A 19,298-nucleotide genomic window follows, 5' to 3' on the forward strand; every position below is an offset into this window, starting at 1 on the left:
AAGTGTGAAAGTTTGACAGTGTGTCATGTTAAAACTAAAGAGTATTAATTGATTGATTGGTAAATGATGGAAATGAAACTGGGCAATATGGTCACATTTTCTAAGCCCAACTCTGATTTAAAATAATTATTTCTAGCAAATATTTTGTGTGTTTACTACATATAAAATCTTCCTTATTTGACTGATCTTTTCCTCTTCCCCTTTTCTTTTCCCTACTTTCCTGCTATTCAGCTTTATCTGCCGAATCCTCACTATTTTTCCATTTTATCCACTCACTCTTTCACTGCTCCTTTACTGCCTTTTCATGTGTTTGACACTTCATTCCTGTCTCCTTCCTCAATCCTTTAAAACTCTCTCAATACCCTTTTATCCATTAGGACACCCTGAGAGAGTGCCCGCCTGATCGTCCAGGAACCGACTACGGCTGTCATGCCGGACTGCAGTTCATCTCCCCGATGTATTTCGTGTCATTCGTGCTCACAGCTCAGTTCGTACTGATAAACGTGGTGGTTGCCGTGCTGATGAAACATCTGGACGATTCCAACAAGGAGGCACAGGAGGATGCCGAGATGGATGCAGAGATTGAATTGGAGTTGGCCCAGGGAGGCCTGTGCTGCATGATGGGAGGCATCGGAGCTATCGCTGGGGCCACCGTTGCCACTGCGAGCGGGGCGGGCGTAGGTGGCGGAGTGTCTGGCGCAATTACAGCGGGAACAGTCGGAGGCCCAAGTAGCGGATTGATGGCACCACTTCGAGATGGAGGAGGAGGGAGCGCTACTCATGAGGGACACACTCACCCTCGATGTCGCCTCTACTCCCCTGCACAGGTGAGTGGACTTTCAAATATTGAAGAGAGTAATTACTGCTGAACAGAGAGCTCTTGGGTTGGGTTCTGCATGCTGGCTATGTCAAAATCACACTCATCTTTTAGAAAAACAAAATAGTTTTGTAAACCTGTTTATACCTTTTCTTACGCAAATCATGGCAGTGGAAAAAATAATTATAAATACTCATTTGTTGAAACCAAAGGTCAGCAACCTGTGGCTTCCAAGCCGCTAAAAAGCTGCATGTGGCTTGGAAGCCATGGGTTAGGCTTAGGGTTAACTGTAAGTCAGTTACATATATGTATATGTATTTATTCAGCCTCTACCAGTTACAGCCGTCACAAAATGATATTGAAACCTGTGGTTGTAAGGATTTGACAGACACCGTTAGTCTGCACAACTCTTGACTGCAAAGTCCGTCGAGCACGATGCGTCATCAGCCGCCAAATAGCTCATTCAACAACTCAACAGGATTGCCTATCTGAGTTACAGTGTAGAGCCAGTTTGCATAGTCACGGCCTAAGACTTGTTTACTTCTGTCCCTTAAGGTAACATATACTACTCCTTTGCCCAGAGCAAGGGAGAGAAAAAAACACTAGTTTCTGCTATTGTAATAAACCAGTAATGCAATCGGAGTAATTATCATTAAGTGGCATTTTCAGGGTTTGCTTTTTGATTGCTTTCTCTGCTTTTCATGGTAAATGGTAAATGTCCTGTATTTGTATAGCGCTTTACTTAGTCCCTATGGACCCCAAAGCGCTTTACATTCAGTTATCCACCCATTGTATTGTAGCCACATTGTACATTGTAGCCACAGCTGCCCTGGGGTGCACTGACAGAGGCCAGGCTGCCGGACACTGGCGCCACCGGGCCCTCTGACCACCACCATAACTAAATTTTCAGAACTAAAGAAAGCTATTTGCACATGACTGGTTGGGCTTCTAACCCATGTCCTTGCCAACATATACTAGTGTTAGCAGTTCTTCAATTAAAAAGGTCTTTCAGCTGCTCCTTAGCGGTTAATGGACTGGCTCATATATCTACTCTCCTTAAGCACTCAAAGCAATTCATACAACATACCTCCTTCACACAAGCAGTTTTTTATGCTTTAGTGCTTGCTGTCTAACATTCACAGACATTCACTCTGCAATGAATGAATCAGGGAGTAACTTGGGGTTCAGTATCTCGCCCAAGGATATTTGGCATGCAGACTGCAGCGGCCAATAATCGAATCACCAACCTTTCGATTAGTAGATGACCTGCTCTAGCTGAGGGGTCACAACTGGGCATCACCACAGCACTTGTTTGACTTTTTCACCAAATGTCCCTTAGTGTCCCCTCCCAGACTCAAAGCAGGGATCTTTCACATGTTAAGCCAGCGGTCCCCAACCTTTTTTGCGCCACGGACCGGTTTATGCCCGACAATATTTAAGGTCTTTAAGGTTGTAAATAAATACAACAAAATAAAACTAGTACCGGTACTGAAAAAAAGAGGATTTATTCATAGCACACGTGAAAAGACCCAGGAAAACCGAGTTAACGATAAAAACGATAACAAAATAACGCTGAAAACCGATAAAAACCCTGAAAACTATACATTTCACACCTGAGCCTCAACTCTCGCGGCCCGGTACCAAACGACTCACGGACCGGTACCAGTCCGAGGCCCGGGGGTTGGGGACTGCTGTGTTAGGCAACTGAAGCCACTTCATCAATTAATGAAGGATAAAGGTTATCAAATCACAAAATACTCATCAGAGTATAAATTAAGTTAACACTCAATCATCTGAGTAATATGCAATGTCACTCAAACCTCAAGTTTGAAAAGCATGAGCCATTGGAAAGCCCTTTTACCTCTTTCGGTGAAATGAAAGTGACAACAAGTGAGCTGGAGAAGCAACAACAAGACAAGCCCCAAAAGGGGAGTGGTTAGGCAGGTGGTGGCCACAGACCACTTTTCTCTCCTCCTTCCTCACTGACTTCTATTTCTAGTTTTTCTTTATTATCACTGTTGGTCACATGAGACCTGCAGCCCATTCAACATGCACCTATTGCACATCTGCACACGCCTGTGAAATGAATTCACATTTTGCTCCCTAATGAGAGAGACCGATAACTGACTTTGTAGACGTTTTTAAACAGCGTAGTTGAAAATACCCTTTTACATTGTTCAGTTTTTTTTTATTAGCTGATCACTTATTGCTTCATAAAACATGAGAAAAGTAGAAAAGAACATCCCATTTTTGTAGAAACTGCTGTAGATCTTCTGTCACACAGTCAAAAACACCCACATTATTTGATTTTCTTTAAAATACAGAGAAGAGGCAAATTTTACTCTTAATTTTTATCTAATTTCTTCATTCAGAGAGAACAGTCCTCAGCCATCCCAACAACAGACTGTTCTCTCTGTTGAGGTCAGGAAAGCGATTCCGCTCCCTGAAGACCAACACAGAAAGACTGAGGAGGAGCTTCTTCCCGCAGGCGATACGGTCTCTCAATCACACCACCACATAGTACTGACCCACACATATGGTTTTTACACACACGCTGGACATTCTGGACATTTGTTTACACTAGTGGCCACTGCACAACTACACTGTGTGGTCATCTAATCGAATCACTTTATCACAAGTCACTTAAATAAATCACTTTAAGCATATTTGCACTGCACAAGACACTTACACATGTGGATTGCACAACCCTGGATATTATATTTCTTCATACCATTTAGTACTTGTACAGCTGCTGTTATTGTTCTATATTTCTTCATATATTCTTATATATTTCTATATTGTGTATTGTGTATTTTGTTGTACAGTTATTTTATTTTTAACTTTAATTTTTATATTTTATTCCTTCCTAGCTAAATTTACCCTTCATTTTGATTTTCATATTTGTTTCCTATCCTATTCATAGTCTTCTTTTCTTTAGGTCACGAGCAGTTATCTAAGCATTTCACTGCACATCGTACTGTGTATGACTGTGTACGTGACAAATACAATTTGAATTTGAATTTCATTCATAAAGTGATAGTTGCAGCTCAAACTTGAGCCTGGCTCATATTAAAAGTACTCAAACAGGCTGTGAATATATGATGAACTGTACACGATTAGCATGTTTATTCTGGTTATTTCAAGACTTCATTAATTTAATCTACAGTGGCAGTTGGTACCGCAAGCATCCGTCAGGCTCAGTGGGACTGCACAGCAGCTGGAGTTGTTTTTATTCATGAAACACCGCTGCCCTACTTGTGTGCATACAAGGTGTTAGAGGTGACTTTTACACCCACACATAAAGATATATTACAGTTTTTCTCAAATGTTAAAACACAAAAGCCAATCCTGTAACCCAAATGACCAGTAGTCTAAACACATTTACTAAATGTAGCCACCATATTCCAGTACCATAAACACATGTCACATGAAGACACAATTCACAAAACACAACCCTCTGTACTCATAAATCTAAACACATTTTTCCTTGCTAAAACACATGTTGCAAAACAACTCTGCTCATATTCTCAAATGAAAGCCCATGTGATGCAAAATGCTTGCCACAGTCACCAATCTTTGAACACAGGGAACACACCTGGCGTCATTCACTACACACAATGACTCAAAATTGAAGACACTTGTTGCTAATGCTGTACCCACATGTAAAAGCAAGTTCAGAGTGCACAGTATGCTGAAGATTCCAAACAAACACAATGGATGAAGGCAGAGTCAGGGGAAGAGGAATTTGATGCAGAGGAGGGAGAAGAGCTGGCCCTGGAAGAAGAGGAGCAGGCCAATGAGGAAGAGGAGAAGGCCAACATGGGAGAGGAGAAGGTCCAGGAGGGAGAGCAAGACAACCTCGCACCATCATTACGGACGAGATGCGAGCAACAGCTCAGCGACATGATGCCGCACAGTGATTGTGGTGTGTGTGTGGTGTGAATAACGTAAATAAAAAAACTTCACACCCTGTTCATGTTTTCAAGATTACTGTTGTGTGCAATAGATTCTGTTTTTGCATTGAGTTGTGTTACAGTAGTGTACGTACATGCAGGATTTTCTATAGATTTATACTACTCATATGAAACTCACAAATCTAAATGCCTAATCCTCTGCAGAGATCTACGACGATCCGTTACTGTATAGTTTCTAAAATATGCATTGGCAGTTATGAAACAAAGAACCTTCTCACAAATTGAGCATTGTGTTTTCAATTGTTTTGCTGTAGTGTGTAATGCTGTGTATAGTGTTTACAGTTTTGACAGCTTCGAGCTGCTCTCTTGGTGTGGGAGTTTGAGTTTTGCAGTGGGAAGGTGTGGTTGTGTTTATGTAGCTTTAGAGAAGGGTGTTGTGTTTGGACATTGGGGGACCTGGTGGTAACGTTTGTGACATGTGTTTTAGCATTTGAGAAAAACTGTAAAGCACATAAATCACAAGACTGAGACGTATACCGAGAACTGCCGCGCACATGTGTAAAAATATTAAATGGCCACCATCTTTACCAAAAAACACCAGCAGTGGGGGGAAAAGGATGCCAGTCAGTAGACGCCACATTTCTAATCCCACTGGAACTGTTGCACCTGCAGACGAGAACAGGTATTTTTAGACGTGTGCCTGCTGGAGCAGAAAGAAAGACACATGTAAATAAGCAAAGGTGGCAACAAACAAAGAGGGAGGGAAACAAACAAAGGAAAAATAGAACAACTATGTGGAAAAACTGAGACGGGCTGGGGAGGGAGAAGGAGCACTAGCAGTTTGGGAAAGTGAGGGAGTGAGCAGAGAAGTGATTGTTGCATCAAGTGATTGAGCAAATGCTTGAATGAAGGGTGACTGTGTTTGACACATTGAATAATTGTGTGGAGGAACTAAAGGTCTGTTTGCATCCCGCAAGAATCTGCTGGAGTGTTTACTTCTGAGCTTAACTAATTTGTTTGGACTGGTGGCAGCAGCGCCAAGTGAGTAAACTGCAAGGTGGCTCATTAGAAATGATTAGAAGTGACCCTGTAGACACAGACACTGTTGTTGGCATCGATGCCAGCTGTTCTTAAAAAAGAAACAAGAACCCTAAACAGAGCTATTACCCACCTGAATGCTAGGCTGTCCTATTCTCTGAGAACACACAAGCATATTTCCAAATGATTATGCAGAATAGAGTTACGAGTACAGGAAGCTTTCTGGAAGAGCACTATGGACCCTCGCCGGGCTCCTGGTGTTAATCTTTTTTGTTTCATTTATTTGTTTTATTTTATTAATCGTGTTCTTATCAGAGTAGTTATTATGGTAGAGCAGACAGGTTGGTGAGGGACGAATTCGTAATACAGCCATTCACACTGATTACATCATTTTACTGGATTAATTTGCATCCAGTGAAATTATAAATTAGATGTTTGTTTGTTTGTTTGTTTTTTTAAATAAATAGAGCACCAATCAGACCAATAGACCAATCACAATACTGCATTTGCCAACGAGTGTGCTTGTAGCTCAAACTGCATTTGAATATGGAAATAGTTAAATAATAACTTATTTATTTGTTTTGTATGAAAACAGTAAGTAGACAGCTTTAACTTCTGGGTCAAACCATGAAATTCCCCCTGCTCCTGACATCTCATGACAATCGGATGAACCCACAATCTGTTTCCTCCTTTTCTTGTTTAGCACTTGATGTCAACATTTTTGAGAACAAATTTGAATGTGTCTATAGACGTGACATGACAAGTTGGGATCTGAAAAATTCAACATTTCTGTGTGTAATGACCTTTATAAGAATATATATGTGGACATTTTTGTAATTTTGGTTAAAAAAAAAAGATTGTGAAAATGTTGAATTAGTCAAGTGTATTTGGGCAAACAGTGGCTCATTCAGTAACGGGAAGACTGGTGTCAGTCCCTGGTCCCTCTAGAAGCCCCAGAACTGTCCCCGATAAGTCACTGTAGCATGAAGTTGTGTGTGGACGTCAAATATATGAAGTCAGTGTGTCTCACACTGAATGAATGGGTGATTTGGTCGTGTAATGCAGAGTGCTTTGAGTGGTCAATAAGACTGAAAAGCACTATGTAAATTGGATCCATTAACTGTTTTGTTCAGTCCTAATGTAAAATACTGATTATAGAAGCTTTTAACTTAAGATTGCTTAGTGACTGTGCCATTAAATCTAATTAACTGTATATAGTAACTAAACTTGCACTCCCAGCACATTGTGCTCTTTTACTTCTTTTTTTTTTTTTTTTTGCTGCCTTTAGCTTAATGAACCCTTTAAGTTCTTTCTTGCTGAGGCTAAAAAAGACTTAAAACTAGATTAAAGAGTGAACTGAGATGCACTGCATTGCTAAAAAAATGCAACTTTTATACAGGGACAGCCTCATTTTACTCATTTTTATTAACTTGTTCACCATGATTATAAGTTTTATTATGTCTAATATGTTCAGAGGCAGATCCACACTGTCACTATAACATTTTTTCTTCTTTCTCCTGTTGACATTAAACTCAGATTACTTTTAATAACTCATGTCCCCCAGCTTGTACCAATAATCAACCCTGCAGGTATGATGCATCTCATTCCTTTTGACGATCCTTACAGATACTGGAATCAGATTACTTTTTGGGCGCTGTGTGGACCTAATTAACCCAAGTGATCTTCTGTACTTTGGCTCATCTGAAAGGAAATTAACATTGTCACCCATCTGAAGAATGACATTGAATCAAAGGGTAAGCAATCAGAGCCGAGGGAACGGTGGCAGAGGCTGACTTTGGAATGGTTAAAGACACAGTGAGCTTGTGAGTGGGTGGCGTCTCATTGTGCTTATAGCTCATTGTCTGTCAGCCTAATGTTATTTTTAACCAGAAACGCAGTAAAAGATGGATGAAACGGGAAAGGGGAGGAACTCTTTTCATGAGCCTTTTTTTAGCTGCACTGTATTATTAATCTTCATTCTGATTAGCAGGGAAACAGCTTTTTTTTAAAAGAAATTAGATCAAAAGCACCAAGGGCCTGTTCTTATGTGTATTTATATTGCCACATTCTTTGCAATCAAAAATGCAGTCATAGCAAATATGACTGAAATAAAACAACTGTATTTTGCCAGTAAGACATTTTTAAGCAATATTTTTTAAGTATAAAACCATAAATTAAAGTTCAGAAACCCAAATCGGGCCTCATTCACACCGGCTTAGAGACCGGTCGCAGCAATCATAGCATGAGAGAAAAGTGTGTATTCCTGATTGGAAATTATGGAAGCTGTTGGCCGTCATTACTGGCTAAAGCCTCTGTTATGCACACCTAGAGACCTGTGAATGACATCCTGGCAACGACCAGTTGCTAGCTTCGTGGAATGAATTACCATGGCTGAACAGCTGCATCCAAGCCTTACGCAATGCAAAGTGTCGGATGCAGTGGTGTAAAGCACACCACCACTAGACGCTAGAGCAGTAATGAGCGGAAATCCTAATCGAAAGAACGACTCTGGGTTTAGTAGTTGGAAAACGGTACTTGTCTGACTGCATGCTGCTAATTGTAAAGTTTGGTGGAGGAGGGATTATCGTGTGAGGTTGCTTTTCATGAGTTGGGCTCAGCCTTTAGTTACGTTGGAAGGGACACTTCAACAGACATTTTGGTCAATTTCATGCTCCCAACTTTGTGGGAACAGTTTGCACATGCCCGCTTCCTGTTCCAGTGCGGTCATGTTGGAAAACTACGAAGACTACAAAGAACCATGTTAAAATTTTGTCAGGATGAAAAAGATTTGTATCGTGACCAGTGCCAAAAAGGTTCTTTTCTTATTGCTATACGAAATGATCTCCTTATATAAAAATGCACGATTTTCATAAAAGGAAATGTTTTTAGATGATAACATACAATACAATAACATCCTCTTAACACCGTCTGGGCCCAGATCATGGCGTGAGCATGGTTTAAATTTGGTTCTGAAGCTTTATTTCTTTTCACACTGTTATTTCTGGCCTTTGTAATTAAAAAGCTATTAATGCATTTCTGTAAAATGTAAATGAAATCAAATAATGGTAACCAGGCAGTTATTATTTATCACCCCATAAAAGTGTTTTTCACTCTTGGAGCTGCTGACTTTCCCTTTCCGAGGCCCTGTGAGATTCATACTGACTAATTACAACCCAGCGTGCATCCACTTAATGACAATTGATTGCCTTTTTTTTTCTCCCAAATGTTTTGTTTTCAAATCACCATGAACATCTAGTAATGGAGCCATTACAAAGTGAAGTCTTTCTGAGAGCATGAATAATGCAACAGTAAAATAATATTGTTCTGGCTTTTTTTTTTTTTTAAGTGTTTTATTTGAAATTATCTCAGTCCAAACGCTCTACTCTTTATGTGAAGTTTAAGCACATCTTGTATGGCTGTACTCTTCCCTGCATGTAGGCTGTAAGGTAAGGCTGGAATTCTGCACAAGAGCTGTTGATTTTTATCATTATTGGTACATAACACCACAGAGACAGGCAGAAGAAATTTGCAGTGATGCAGCATTATTTCTTTTATGGACTCTCTTCATGTGAGCTGTACATCAATTTCCTAAATACCCAACTGTCTCCACAGGGAGCCTAGACTCTTTCAGACAGCGATTCTGTGACCATTCAGCATGTATGCAGTGATAAGACTGAAATACATTTTAATGAGCATTGTGTTTCTCTTGGCTTGTTTTCCCTCTTCTGTTGTATTTTTTTTTTCATTTCCTTATCTGTAGGGGAATATACCATATGGGTCTACTAACTGCTGATATGTGTTCTTGTTGGTAGGCACTCTACTGTGTAAGCTCTCACTGTGTTGTTGCTATTTGCAGCAGAACTAAAAATATTAAATAAATAGGGCTGCAGCACTCCAATGCCTCTCTTTTTTTTTTCGCCTGTCCCGTTTGGTTCTTTTGCCATCAGAATTATTGTCTAAAGGCAAAGAAAGATGCCCAATGGATTTACTTTACCAAATTGACCATCCCAGCCTTGCCGTATTGGTCTATTTGATTCACCTTTGTTTTTATTGTTTATTTTATTTTATTTTCACTTGCTACACACGGGACAGACATGACTGGGGGAAAGAAAGGGGAGAAAGAAAGAGGGAAAGAAAAACAGCGGGGAAGAGGAAAGTGATAAAGGGCAAAAAACAAAAACCAACAAAACAAACAGACAAAAAATACCTATATCAATCACCTGGATCACCTGCTGAGAAAGAAAAAAGAGAAAACAAGCAAAAAAAAAGAGCAATATAATAAACAACATCATCGCGATGACCTATGTGAATATAACAGTAAATATTAAATATTGAATATTATTGTGCAGCACGTAGGATCAACAGCGCACAGTGTGCTTTGAGGTAGGAGCCAAAAAGGGTGTAGTTTGTGTGTGTGAGCACCCGTGTGTACACCTGTGAGCATGAGTGCGCTTGTATTTAAAAGGTTCCTTCATGTAATGATCTGCTAGAGGGTGTGGGGAGCCACAGCCCCGTCCTCCAGGGTATGAAGCAGGTATGGAGGAGATCCAGGCTCCACACATCCAGAGGCCCTCAGAGCACCAGAGACCAAGGAAGACCAACAGAGGGGCAACCGTGCCACTCTCCCGGAAAGAGCTGAAGAGCCCCAAATGAGGGGGGGTTGCAGTGACGTGCCCGTGAGCTCTGCCTGCAGCCAGCTGTGCCAGAGTGACTGAGCCCCAGGCCGAGAGGCCGAGGGCACCCCACCCCCCGAAGGGGCCCGAGCGAGCCCCAGGCTCCAGGCCCTGACAAGCAGCCACCGGTGCGTACCTGGACGCCCATCCCTGGACACCAAGAACCACCAATGCACTGGCAGGGGGAGTGTTGGGGGGAGATAGGCCTCCATACCTTGGAGGGCCTGAGATGTCCCCAAAGAGGTGGCGTCTGATACCCGGCCTGACACATAGATACAGACAAACACGCACACACAGATACAAACATCCATTCCCACCCTGATGCTCTCATATGCAAATACTCAGCACTCACCCAACGTGGAGAAAGACATAAATAGACACTGTACACACAATCACACTCCCCAAGCGTACTCTATACCCCAGGTCTAGGTACCCTTGCCCCTAGAGGGGGAAACATCACCCAGACCCAGTGTTACCCTTTTCCCTGGGGTGGAGAGAAGCAGACCGCCCCGACTCTGCAGCAGCAGGGAGGCCCCACATTCCAGACCCCAATCGGACGGCCAGCTCCTCCTCCCAGGCCCCCCGCTCCAACAGGCAGCAGAGAACGGGTGTGTGTGAAAACTCCAAACCTCCCTCATACACCCTGATGGTCATCTGGATGCCGTGTAGCATGCCCACCCCCAAGGACTTATATGTATGTGTTATGAGAGAGTGAGTAATGTGAATGTCTAAGTTGTGGGATAAAATTGAGGCACAGGCAGCCAGAAGGGGACAGAGGGGGGGATGCCTCCCCTGCACCCTGGTGACACAACTTTACCCCAAGACCCTGCATGTGTGGGTGATTGTGGTGGAGCGCGAAGAGGGAGGCAGCTGGAGATCCCCCGCTGACCCCAGTAGGCACCCCCATACTCTGGAACCCACCAGGGCAAGGGGGCCCAGGCCCATCCAGACCGGGGCCCAATTCAGCAGCACCGCCCAGCCCCACAGAGCCCGGGACAGCCCACCTGACCCCACCACAGAGAAAACTGCACCACCACCCCGTCATCCACTCATCTTCAAGACTACACAAGACAATAGACACCCAGGCTGAGATCTTCCTCCACCTCTCCAATATCTCTCCCTCACCTGCAGAGTGAGTTCCTGGAGAGAGGAGACCTCCTGCAAGATGTAACAGCCTCCCCCACCAGTTGAAGAGCCCCACAGGTGGCTCGATACACTGGTGGCACCCCGCGCCAGGGCTGAGCCCCCATACACCCACCCGCCCACAACCCCGACACACCAGCCAGGGCCCCAGCCCGGAGATGGGGTACCCCCAGAACCCCAGGCCCACATATGGGCAGCCAGGCTACCAGGTCAGTAACCCACGTCTGTGAGCACAGACCCTCCCCTGGCCCCGTTGCACGCATCCATGAGGAAACCATCACCTAAGAGCCAACAGAGCCCTTAACAGGCCATGACCGCAACCCTGGGTTGAGCCCTCCCAATGCCTCTTAATTGAATAGTTTAATTCAAGCCTCAATCACACAGGTGTAGAAACTGGTTGCTACGGAAAAATATGTATTCCCTAAGCAGTTAGCAAGTGGTTGCTGCAGGTTGTGCAGCAAACACTCGCTGGGCCAACATCTGGCTGTCCCAGATGTTGGCCCAGCCTTTAACACTTCAAGGTTTAGGAGTCCCATAAGGTTGATTGTGTTTATCTGGACGTAACGTTTTCAGTAGGAGAAACATTTCATCACTCATCTAAGTGACTTCTTCAGTCTCGGCTAACTGCAGGTTTCCCCAACCTTATAAACAGTACATTTGCATAATGACTGAAACTACCCACTGAATGAACAATGGGGCTGTGAGGTCAGTTCCTTAATCATTGATATGCAAACTATGAGACCATTGCTCAACAACCAGTGATCATAGCCCATTGATCAGTGGTTTGAATGAGTCACAAAATGTTTCTCTCACTGAAAACGCTACGTCCAGATGAACAGAATCAACCTTTTGGGATTTACGTACCTGGATGATTGAGCATGCATCAAGACAAGGTTTAGGAGTGTTTATGGGAATCTTTGACTATTCTTAAGAACCACATTTGTGAGGTCAGATACTGATGATGGACCAGAAGGCGTGGCTTGCAGTTTACACACTGTTAGAATGATCAAAAAGCTGACTTGGGTTAGAAGAAATGGATCTGAGTGTAGGGCACAAAATCTAAAGAAGGTTGCACTAAGTCCTGTTCAGACTGGATTTCTGGATGAAAGAATATATACAGAGAAAGACATTGAGTCAAACAGCATCATGGGCAGCATTTACCACAACCAAGGACCCCAGCTGAGCCAATCAATCAGACTGCCTTACCCCATGCTGCGCATCTGTCAGCACATGAAACAATGTGTATGTGTTGCTCACAGTATATCAGTGGGTGCTGCCACAGACTGGCAATCAGCTGCGGTTCACCTCTTCACCTCACACCCTTTATCAGGTACTCCTATATGAAGAGAAATGGGAACAAAAAGCAGGTCCTGGAGGGAATGGGGAGTCTTGAACTTTAGACATGCGGTAAGGAGACTTCGGGGTTCAGGGCTAAGAGTGAGAAAGTGAGTAGTACCCTGGGAAACAAGACAAAGTGAGAGAAATAATATTTAAAAGACAGAAAAACAAAGGAGGAGATGCAAAAGAACAAGTTGTTTTTCACAGATTTAAACAGGATTGTGTTCATCAAAGGGAGAAACCTCTGAATAAAGAGACATTTATTTTTTACGTACAGTAAGTCTATCATCAAGGGTGTAATCAGTAGCAGAAAAGGCCAAGCCAGTGTTGGACGGACCTTAAACCTGCTTTTTTTTAAAATGCCCATGTCCTCTGGCTGCAAACGAAGGTCTGTTTGAATAGAAATTGATGAGAAAATTACCCTACTGACCTCAGTAAAGCTTTTACTATTGAAGTTACAGCCTCATTTGCCTGTTTCAGATCTTGTAACAATCCTCATTACTTTTAATGATTATGGCTCTTCTTCTGCTTCTTTCGGTTGCTTCCTTTATGGGTCACCACAGCAGATCATCTGCCTCCATCTCATCTTATGCCGACCATCCTCTTCTGTCACACCAACCCTCGGCATGGCCTCCTTCAATTCAATTCAATTCAAGACCCTTTGTTCAGTATATTCACTATCCCAGCCAGCTCAGCCTTGCCTCTCTAACTTTCTCTTCATCTGCTCAACCTGAGCTCTCCCTCCAATCTGCTCTTTTCTAATCTTGCCCAATCGGGCCACTCCCAATGAAAATCCAAACATCTTCAACTCTGCCACCATCTCAGCCTCCTGGCCTTTTCTTAGTGCCATCGTCTCCAAACCATACATCATTGCAGGTCTCACTACCATTTGTAAACCTTCGTTTTCACTCTTGCTGCTATCCTTCTGTCACAAATCATTCCTGACACTCGGCTCCACCCACACCCACTGTGGACTGTTACTTTGAACAGTTGATTCCAGGCATTCAAGCTCATCTCTCGTCACAATCTCTACTGCTTGCATTAAACATATGAAGAAAGCAGGCATATACACCTTAAAAACCGAGAAAAATAACTTTGTTTTTATCACGTTTTTTTAATCAGCTTTCAATAATTACATCATACTGTCTAAAAATCTGTTAAATACTCAAAATTTTGGGAAAGTGAGAAAAGTGGGAATTTTAAGCCAACTAAAGCTCTCATAAAGCAGAGCCTTGTTATCTTAAAGGGATTATGTAATTCATCTTATAATGGTGACATTCATCTGCCCCTTTGGCTCAGAGCAAGGTGGGAAAAAGTCACACATCTCTGTCTGTAACCTGCCAGCAGCGGCTGAAAATAACACCAGCTTCAGTAAATGGTGGTTAATTAAACAACACACCAAAGGATGGAGCTACTTTAAGCTAATCTATCAATTTTTTAAAAAGTCAGTAAGAGGTATTTAATATCTGAAAAGCTGGACGCAAACGTAAGGTAAAAGCTGAATTTGCCTGACAGGAAGTGACTGAGTGACTTGAGTCTTGAGAAATGAAAAGATGGCGATTCAACAGGAAGTCTGACAATAGAAAAGAGCACAGCCAGATGTTGAGTTAACTTGACACAAAGACAGATGTTTGCAGTATTTGTAGTAGTTACTGACAAGGATGTTTTTTAATTATTTAAAGTAATGAAGAATGATGAAAATGGTTAGATGTTATCTATCTATATTAGATTTATCAAGGGGGAAATAATAAAGTAGTAGTTTTAAAAATATGAATATTACTCACTCTTATCAAACTTATTAGTAATATTGTTTGTAGCCGTAATAGAAGATTGGAGAGTAGGAGTGATAGTGGAAGTACTATTTGCATTAGTATTACTATTTGTTTATTTATATACAAAAGTGCCAAAAGTACAGACATGCACTTAAGTAGAAGTACAGATACTAGTGCTGAAAACTACATGTGATCAGCTGTCCCGGGCCACCGCTCTGAGGTTTACTGCTGTTTCTGGACATACACAACTGATTTAACAAGATGTGAGCGGATGTTTTATAAGTGTTTGTAGTTGATTTCCATCCTCTACACTGACAGCACACTGTTTATTCTGTCTTTGTAATAAACAGTTTTTAGTTGGTATGAAGATCGAATTCAGTGAATCAATCTAAGCATCATCAGCTCAACTTCAAATGTATCTATGCTACACTTGATGTAAGCTAACGCTGACCATGAAACCACAGCCACCGTGCACCAGTTCTTTACTTTAAATACATCACATTTGTTTAAAAATATATTCCTGTTCCCTTTTTTTCTTCAAAAAGGGAGTAAAAGTACAAAGTGGTAGAAAAACCCTACTCAAGTAAAATACAGATACCTGAAATTTATACTTAACTACAATAGCAAAGTGTTTGTATTCGTCACTTTGTTCCCATCTCTGATTATGTATGCCAAATATCAGTGCTGTATTTGTGTGTCTGCATTGCAGGAGAGCCAGTGGCTGGACAGCGTCTCTCTGCTAATTAAGGACTCGTTAGAAGGAGACCTGATCGACAATCTCTCCGGTTCAGTTTTTCACCACTACGGCTCTCCTCCTATCTGCAAAGACTGCAAGAGTCACCCTCAAGAGGTTATCAGCGCTCCACACACACAGACACTCACAAAGCACAACCCTAAACATCTGCTGCCTTCATTTCAAATTTACAAGTCAGTAATAAAGTGCCACTACATCAATTATACAGATGCATATATTCTAAACACTACTAATGCACACACATACAGTGCATATGCAGTATAATGTTTCAGCAGTAAATAAACTGCTGAGCATGTCTTCATTTCACATCACACACATTCACAAATTGGTGAATGTGGCACACTGACTCCTTGTTTCATATAAGTATTTTCCCAGATGTGCAGTAAGGGGCTCTAGATATACTATTACAGTGGTTCCCAAACTTTTTTTGGTAGGCCCCCCTTTGTTTTACAAGAAAAATGTGATTATTCATTGTCATCTTTAACACTAAGGAATTAAAGTAGGAAAAAAACGTTGCATAAGCTGCTTTTATATAAAACACATCATAAATGTAAGTTATGTTTGTCCGAGTGAGATCCCAGCAAGGTTCAAGGAATACAACTTACATATTTTTGTAGTTCTGTAAATACAGATTACACGGTGTGATTGCACTGCGGTGCAATCAAAACATAGTACTATACTGCATTAGGATTTTCATAGCTAGAAGTGCAGCTGAAACTATGTTCAGAATGTCAATTTTTTAGATCATGTGCTCATGAAAAACTGAGAAAATCCATTTTTTATTCCTAAAAGGACTTTTTTTAAATACTGTATTCAATAAATATGTATTGTATGCAATTTAAAATGTATTTTCTATTATCCAGTTTTTATCTGATTTAATCCCATTGAAAATAAAATCAAACACAGTTCTTGCAAAATGTAATTTGCTTTAAAGATAGAGCGGGGCTGTGTTTATTACTACAGGGCAGAATTTGCCTTGTATTAATTTCTGTTGTCTGTAAGGATATTCTTGACATTTCCCCCCCTTGTATAATCATGCCCAAAGGATATACATGGCACCACCAAAATGATGTATGAGTGAGTGAACTCGTCCTGAGTTTTCCTGTAATAGCCATAGCTGTGAAAATCATCAATCACACATGAGAACAAACACCAGTTTCAGCTGAGGTTATTCTTTGTATTTGATATATATAATCTGCAGGGTATGAGTTTCATTTCATGCAAGTGTGTACGTGTGTACATGTATGTATGCGTGTAGGAGTGTAAGTCATTGTATAAGTCACAGTGGTGTGACGCCTGTGTGCTTTAGATACTGTTTCTACATTTCACTCATATCCAAGTCACCTTTAAACTAAAAACTGTATATAAAAGATGGGCACAACCACTGTGACATTACTCATGGGTTTGTGGATATTTTAAGGGCAGTATTGACTGACAATGACTTTTTTTGTTTTTGTTTAGTTTTTTTTTACTGAGAAGCTAAGATTAGCTGGTAGCATTCCATGCTAGTCGATTCTGTTTAGACTCATACATGCCAACCCTCCCAATTTTTCCGGGATAATCCCAAATTTCAGTGCCCCTCCCGTAAATCTCTCGGAGCCACCATTCTCCCGAATTTCTCCTGGTTTTCAACCCGGACAACAAAAATAAAAAAACACATGCCAGAATTCATAGCGCGGCCCAGCCAATTCCAGTTTCCAACAATAGCGGCAGCTACTTAGTTTTAATATTACTCATATTACTCTTTCTGGGTCGCAAAATAAACTTGTAGCATATTTTCAGGCGAGAATGTAGCTGTGTAAACTTCAAATATCTGAGCCGGGGAGAACAGTGAACTCCCGGCACATCGTTTTCAAACCCCCGCGGTCTTTCGCTACTCAGGTTAAACATGATATATATAAGTCACTTAGATAACCTAAAAATGTTATTGTTTGACTTTTTTCAGTGTTTCATTTGTTCCTGAGTAAATCAGGAACAAATGATTTTGAATGTCTCCCTAATTCTGAGGTCTCAAGGTTGGCAAGTATGTTTAGACTACCATGGAATGCTACAAGCTAATGTTAGCAATGCTAGAATTTCCAAAGCCTGTATGTACGGGGGGCAGTTGCTGCTGGCTTTTGGCTTCATCATTTCACATCCTGTTGTCAAATTTCAGCTTCAACATGATTGGCTACTGTGTATTTGTGGTACAGGTCCGACTGGCAGAGGTGGAGCAGGCATCGCTGATGTCAGAGCAGCTGTCCGACAAGTCATCGTCTCCAGCTCTGCCTGATGACCTGAGTTTGGATGAAAACAGCAGCTACCAGCTGCTGGTCAGAGACAGCCAGGTATTCTCACACTTACACACCAACACATATGAACATATTCTGTGCTTGCTTGCATCTCTCCCACTTGTATTATACACATGATACACAAGTAATACACAAACACACCAGTAGTGTGGTGACTCTTACAGAAAGTCAAGCTGAGACGGTTCCCTTTACATATTTTTGGGATTAACAGTACTGGTAAGCTCATTTCAAACTGTATACTCAGTTTAATCTAGAGTAATGCATTATATTCTGTAAAATCACATTCATAGTCTGCGTCCTGTGAGGAACACATATCTTTTTTAAGCTGTTAATGATCTCAGAAAAGCAAGCCTACATCTTGATTTTCAAAAGAAGCATATTAAAAAATATTCATAGCAAAAAAATCAAGTGAGTTTAAAGGTGTGAGCACTGTGTGACATATTTATCTATCAATGTGTACATAGGATTAGAAATATTAATGAAAAGCGTGTTGGCTGTTTAAAGTTACTAGTATTTTCTTGCTAATCTGAAAGTGATAGCTGAGCCTGCACATGTTCAACTTGTCTGTTTTGATATGTCGACGTTTATTTCATGTCTCTTTTCTATCTTCAAGTTTATCCTTGCTATGGTGCTAAAGGAGTTATTTAAAATGTTTTTCTTGGCCAAGGCGATCAGTAAGGAAAAACATCTATTTGCTGATGCTAGCAACCATGAAATTAACCCTGATAAGTGGGACAGAAATGAACATTAGCTCTAATCACTCATGCCTACACACACACACAGGTAAAATCATGTCATCATAGCCCTTAGGTCTTGCTAATCATTATTAATGACTATTTACATTCTTTACTGCCTAATTAAAACACATGCCTCGCACTGTGCTTTTGACATGGGCACATGAGAGTTTGTACGTATGTTTTCCTGTGTGTGTGTGTGAGTTCGTGAGCATGTCTTTTATATCTCCATCATCACATGAATGCTTCGCTCTCAGCTCACCGACGTTCCACCTGGTCTGTTTCATCCCTGTGGTATTGAAGGCCAGCTCATTTGATCCAGTTTACAACCAACAACAACAGCCAAGCAATTTGAAGCTTTGAAGCCTGCCGTTACTTTCTTTTAACCACCTCCAATTTTAATCAGACTTGTATAGATGGGACATGAAAAGGGAGCTTTTTGAAACTGAAAAACAAATGCTACTCAGATTTCCATTATGATAAGGTGAAATGAAACTCCTCAGTTTGGTGTCTCTCTTGCTCCAGTGAACATCAGTGCGCCTGGATATTTATTCTTTCTAGGTAATTTTTTCCCATCTCCACTCAATCTTCTCCTTTCAAATTCTGCTCTTATTTTCTTCATCTTTCTTTCAGAGGGGCAGCAGTGACTCCCGCAGTTCGGAAGAGTTGCCCAGACAGGCGGGTTACAGAGGGCTTCGTCCCTCCAGCTCAGGAAGCGAGGAGGGTGTTCAGGGGCTGTTTGAAGTGGGCATCCATCATCAGTGCAATCCTGCCTCACCGGAGCAGAAAAGCCCTGCACATGACAAAGGTACTGGCATAAACAA

The 19,298-nt window shown here is 41.5% G+C and overlaps 1 protein-coding gene across 2 annotated transcripts in view; it reads left to right on the forward strand.

The window, feature by feature from the left end:
- Positions 1-19,298, forward strand: part of LOC113024643 (voltage-dependent T-type calcium channel subunit alpha-1I-like) — a 159,396-nt gene that overhangs the window by 131,763 nt on the left and 8,335 nt on the right. For both annotated transcript variants that reach the window (XM_026171859.2, XM_026171860.2), the window contains 4 exons: positions 378-827; positions 15,405-15,545; positions 17,642-17,776; positions 19,108-19,282. In XM_026171859.2, the coding sequence (XP_026027644.2) occupies positions 378-827; positions 15,405-15,545; positions 17,642-17,776; positions 19,108-19,282 (901 nt within the window). The remainder of the gene's footprint in view (positions 1-377; positions 828-15,404; positions 15,546-17,641; positions 17,777-19,107; positions 19,283-19,298) is intronic.

Source organism: Astatotilapia calliptera, chromosome 6, assembly GCF_964374335.1.
Source record: "Astatotilapia calliptera chromosome 6, fAstCal68.1, whole genome shotgun sequence".
NCBI classification, from domain to species: Eukaryota; Metazoa; Chordata; class Actinopteri; order Cichliformes; family Cichlidae; genus Astatotilapia; species Astatotilapia calliptera.